At 45.2% G+C, this 5,732-nt stretch overlaps 1 protein-coding gene across 1 annotated transcript in view; it reads right to left on the reverse strand.

The window, feature by feature from the left end:
• The window catches only part of LOC113222517 (mismatch repair endonuclease PMS2-like), a 6,136-nt gene extending 1,115 nt beyond the window's left edge, over positions 1-5,021 (reverse strand). Inside the window, exons 1-2 of the mRNA XM_026452178.2 lie at positions 4,821-5,021; positions 546-646 (exon numbers count right to left, since the gene is read on the reverse strand). Coding sequence (XP_026307963.1) covers positions 546-646; positions 4,821-4,981 — 262 coding nt within the window. The 5' untranslated portion in view covers positions 4,982-5,021. The remainder of the gene's footprint in view (positions 1-545; positions 647-4,820) is intronic.
• Between the last annotated feature and the right edge of the window lie 711 nt (positions 5,022-5,732).

The following is a 5,732-nucleotide window of genomic DNA, read 5'->3' on the forward strand; positions in this document are numbered from 1 at the left end:
AAGCTCCGCCTCCCGGGTTCACGCCATTCTCCTGCCTCAGCCTCCTGTGTAGCTGGGACTACAGGCGCCCGCCACCTCGCCCGGCTAGTTTTTTTGTATTTTTTAGTAGAGACGGGGTTTCACCATGTTAGCCAGGATAGTCTCGATCTCCTGCCCTTGTGATCCACCCGTCTCGGCCTCCCAAAGTGCTGGGATTACAGGCTTGAGCCACCGCGCCCGGCCTTTTTTTTTTTTTTTGAGACAGAGTTTCACTCTTGTCACCCAGACTGGAGTGCAGTGACACGATCTTGGCTCACTGCAACCCTTGTCTGTTGGGTTCAAGCAATTCTCCCACCTCAGCCTCCTGAGTAGCTGGGATGACATGCACCCGCAACCACACCTGGCTAATTTTTCTATTTTCAGTAGAGATGGCGTTTCACCATGCTGGCCAGGCTGGTCTCGAACTCCTGACCTCAGGCGATCTGCCCGCCTTGGCCTCCCAGAGTGCTGGGATTACAGGCTTGAGTCACCACACCCAGCCGCTATGGTTCTAATTAATAACTTACCATTTTCATCAATAACAAAATCAAAGCCATTCTTTCTAAATATTTCCAGATTTTCTATCAGAATAGCTTCATTAACAGCAGTTAAGTTGAGAGTCTGAGGTCTGAAAAACACAAAAATGATTCAAACTGTATCCTGAAGCCAAACATTTAGGTTTACAGCAGAAATGAAATGAAAACAATACTGTATTTTGAATTCATGTCAAAATAACAACATGAATAACAACACTATTCAGCTAAGTGTCATAAAACTTCCTGAGACGTTTCTTTTAATTTTCTCTTTCTTAAAGTTCTTTTTAGAAGCTAAAGTAGCTACAGGCCAGGTGCAGTGGCTCACGCCTGTAATCTCAGCACTTTAGGAGGCCAAGGCAGGCAGATCTCTTGAGGCCAGGAGTTTGAGACCACACTGGTCAACATGGTGAAACCCTCTCTCTACTAAAAATATAAAAATTAGGCCAGGCATGGTGGCACGTGCCTGTAGTCCCAGCTACTTGGGAGGCTTAGGCAGGAGATTCGTTGGAACCCAGGAGGCAGAGGTTGCAGTGAGCCAAGATCACGCCACTGCACTCCAGCCTCGGACACACGACAAGACTATCTCCAAAAAATAAAAAAAAAAATAAAAAACCCACAAAAACAAAAATGAGCTGGAAGTGGTGGCTCATGCCTGTAATCCCAGCTACTTGGGAGGCTGAGGCACTAGAATTGCTTGAACCTGGGAGGCGGAGGTTGCAGTGAGCTGAGATCGCACCACTGCACTCCAGCCTGGGCAACAGGGCAAGACTCTGTCTCAAAAAAAAAAAAGAAAAGAAAAGTTAAAGTAGCTATAAAAGTAGTTTACCTTTTCCTCAGTCTGCCACCCCAATGACTCCAACTTTTTCTGAATCCTTTCCTTAAGGATAACAATATCACAAAAATGCTATTTTTCCTCCTTCTAATAGAGAATTTGAAACACTGGGTTAGGTCATTGCCAGCATTTGTAAACAGAATGAACAGACAGAATTTATTTTGCTATCCTGTTCCATCCTCTGCCTGTATTATATCTCCATCCTTCTTCCGGATTTAGTGAGTGCTTTTTTTTTTTTTTTTTTTTTAACTTTTTGTTATTGTTTCAAAGATAAAGACAGGGTCTCACTATGTTGCCTAGGCTGGTCTCAAACTCCTGGGCTCAAGCGATCCTCTCACCTCGGCCTCTGAAAGTGCTGGGATTACAAGTGTGAGCCACTGCATCCGGTCCTGAGTGCTGGATAAGACAAACACTGCTAAAGGCAGGAGAGAGCCGGTGAGCAAACACAGGCGTGGTCCTGGAGCTAACAGATTACTGGGGAAGAAAGACGTTGAGCAGATACTCATGCAAGTCAATTATGATGACAAATGACAGGAAGGTCAGGAAGAAAAAGCACCCAGTGTCATAAGTGAGACTTCACCCGGGGTCAGGAAGTGACCTTTGAGCTGAGTCTGGGGAGAAGAGAGAGTTAATCAGGTAATGGGGGAGAAGTGGGTGCAGGGGGCAGGACAAGTACTCTAGGCAGAGACAACGATGTGTGCCAAGCCCCGGGATTGACTGCTGATGTTTGCAGAGGCACACATAAAGATCTCCTTCATTCTGCTTAGTGGCCACACAGGGATTCATCAGGCCTGCCAAGGGAAAAAGAAAGATGGCCAGCGAGGCTCCAGTACAGGGAACAAGAGGAAGAGGAACGGGAAAAGCTACAGAGGTCAATGGGGCCACAACGGGGCCACCCTACGCAGGCGCTGGCAGGGCAGGGTGGAACTGGGCCTTTATCCTTTAATCTTGAAGTGTGGTCCATCTGGGACCCAAAGTGGTCTGTGATTACCTGGGCCAACTTGAGATGTCACAGACGAGAGGTTATCTTTGCCGAATGGCTAAAAAATACAAGACCTCAGCTGGGCACGGTGGCTCATGCCTGTAATCCCAGCACTTTGGGAGGCTGAGGCGGGTGGATCACCTGAGGTCAGGAGTTCGAGACCAGCCTGATCAACATGGCAAAACCCCCCTCTCTACTAAAAATACAAAAATTAGCCAGGTGTGGCAGGCGGGCGCCTGTAGTCCCAGCTGCTCGGGAGGCTGAGACACAAGAATCACTTGAACCGGGAGGCAGAGGTTGCAGTGAGCCGAGATCACACCACTGCACTCCAGCCTGGGCAAAGGAGCGAAACTCTGTCTCCAAAAAGAAAAAAAAGAAAAGAAAAACCTCCATTAAGAGGAACAGGGAAGGGATACCTCAGGATTATAAAGTAGCTTACTCAATGTCTTTATTATTACCATTGCCTCCTACTGAGAATAAAAACAATTCATGCATTCCACAGGAGAGTACTCAGTAAGCTAGATAGGTTTCTCCAGCTGTTCAGTGATACATTTCTCCATGTGGGATCTACTCATTGGGATGTGAGTTTACTTCTCTGTGTGGTTTAATTTCCCGCACGAAAATCCATGACCTCTTCTTATGACTTTGCTCAAGACAAGCCTTTGGTTTTACACGATATACTATCGCACCTGGCCTTTGTCAAGTGATCAGGGTAAAACATCCCAGTTAGGCCGAGGAAAGAGAAATACCAAATTCTGCAGTGACTATCTTAAAATAATGTTTATATTTTATTTTATTTATTTGTAAGACAGGGTCTCACTGTCTCACTCTGTCTCCCAGGCCGGAGTGCTGTGCAGTGGCATGTTTATATTTTATTTATTTGTTTGTAAGACAGGGTCTCACTGTCTCACTCTGTCTCCCAGGCTGGAGTGCTGTGCAGTGGCACAATCATGGCAGCCTCAATCTCCTGGGCTCAAATGATCCTCCCACCTCAGCCTCCTGAATAGCTGGGACCACAGGCACACACCATCAAGTCTGGCTAATTTTTTATATTTGTTGTAGAGACAAGGTTTCACCATGATGCCCAGGCTGGTCTCAAACTCCTAAGCTCAAGGGATCTGCCTGCCTCAGCCTCCCAAAGCTCTGGGATTATAGGCGTGTGCCCCTGCACTCAACCTGCAATGACCATCTGACTTCTGATTACTCTACTGTAAATCAAGACTGGCGCACAGGCTGTCTTTCTGAACACACACATTCCATACACTATCCATACTAATACTCGGTACTATAAATTGCCCTCATCAAAAGGAGCTTCTGGCTAACCAGTGATCAACATTTTTAATAGCCAAAAAGGTCTGATACTTAGAGAACATGTTAACTGTGTGAACTTGGGCAGGTTACTCAACCTCTCTGTGTGCCTCAGTTTTATCACTTGTGGAATGGTGATGGTAACAGTAGCAACCTCATTGGTTTTTGAGGATTAAATGAACTAATACACATACATTATTTCAACAGCGCCTGGCAGACACTAGGCATTCAATAAATGGTAATATCACTATTATTATGTAAAAAGTATAAAAATCTGCTATACGAATACTTACGGAAAAATACATATATACATACAGACACACATATAAACTAGTAGATCTCTTTTTTTTTTTTTTTGAGATGGAGTCTCACTGTGTCACCCAGGCTGGAGTGCAGTGGTGGACCTCGGCTCACTGCAACGTCTATCTCCCAGGTTCAAGCGATTCTGCTACCTCAGCCTCCTATCTGGAATTACAGGTGTGCACTGCCATGCATGGCTAATTTTTTGTATTTTTACTTTTTATCATTATTATTTTTTTTTGAGACGGTGTTTCACTCTTGCTGCCCAGGCTGGAGTGCAATGGCGCGAACTCAGCTCACCACAACCTCCATCTCCCGGGTTCAAGAGATTCTCCTGCCCCAGCCTCCCAAGTAGCTGGGATTACAGGTGCCCGCCACCATGCCCGGCTAATTTTGTATTTTTACCATAGACAGCGTCTCACCACGTTGGTCAAGCTGGTCTCGAACTCCGGACCTGAAGTGATCCATCCGCCTCAGCCTCCCAAAGTGCTGGGATTACAGGCGTGAGCCACCATGCCTGGCCTTTTTGTATTTTTAGTAGTCGTGAGGTTTCACCATGTTGGCCAGGCTGCTCTTGAACTCCTGACCTCAGGTGATCCACCTGCCTCAGCCTCCCAAAGTGCTAGAATTACAGGTGTGAGGCACTGCACCCGGCCAGTTCGATCTTTTTTATTTTTTACACCCCTCATTCCTAGAGCTCTTCCTTTTTTAGTAGATACGAGGTCTTGCTATGTTGCCCAGGCTGGTCTCAAACTGCTGGTCTCTTGCGATCCTCTTGCCTCGGCCTCTGTTAGATCTTAAATTTGAGGGGGGAGTTTGGGAATCAACACTAAAAAAAACTTACGCAATAAGCCTCTGTCCCTGGAGCACGGTGTGCTGTTGCAGCATCTCAAAGTTGTATTTCTCATCCGTGGCATGCTGGTCCACTATGAAGATATCCTCGTTCAGTTTGGTTATTATAAATCCCAGGTTAAACTGACCAATGATTTCCATTTCTGCAAACATCGTTTTACTGCAGGTAGAAAATGTTAATTATGAAACACTTCACAAGATGATTTTTCTGATTATGTTATAGAACACTGTAATTAAAAAAAAGTCAAACAATACAAAAGCACAAAATGAAGTCCCCAGTCATCCCACTTTTTTTTTTTTTTTTTTTTAAAGACAGAGTCTCGTTCTGTCACCCAGGCTGGAGTGCAATGGCACAATCTCAGCTCACTGCAACCTCCACCTCCCAGGTTCAAGTGATTCTTCTGCCTCAGCCTCCTGAGTAGCTGGGATTACAGGCAAACGCCACCATGCCCAGCTAATTTTTGTATTTTTAGTAGAGACAGGAGTTTCATCATGTTGGTCAGGCTTGTCTCGAACTCCCGACCTCATGCTCTGCCTGCCTTGGCCTCCCAAAGTGCTGGGATTACAGGCATGAGTCACCGCACCTGGCTTAACCATCCCACTTTCTAAAGATAATATTAATTATTCATTCATCCAAGTCTCCGGAGAAGGCATCAGTTGCTACTATTAACAATTTAAATGGAATATATCCTTCTAGACCCTTGTCTCTCTATATAAATGTTTTTTAATTTTAAAAAACAAAAATGGAACCTTAATTCTCTATTCTACTCTCATCACTTAATGCATCTGAAAGTTGCAGATCTGTACACATAGATCTACTTCACTTTTTTTTATTATAATTTTTCTAAGACGGAGTCTCACTCTGTTGCCCAGGCTGGACTGCAGTGGTGCGACCTTGGCTCAA

This window comes from Piliocolobus tephrosceles, unplaced genomic scaffold (assembly GCF_002776525.5).
Source record: "Piliocolobus tephrosceles isolate RC106 unplaced genomic scaffold, ASM277652v3 unscaffolded_31617, whole genome shotgun sequence".
NCBI classification, from domain to species: Eukaryota; Metazoa; Chordata; class Mammalia; order Primates; family Cercopithecidae; genus Piliocolobus; species Piliocolobus tephrosceles.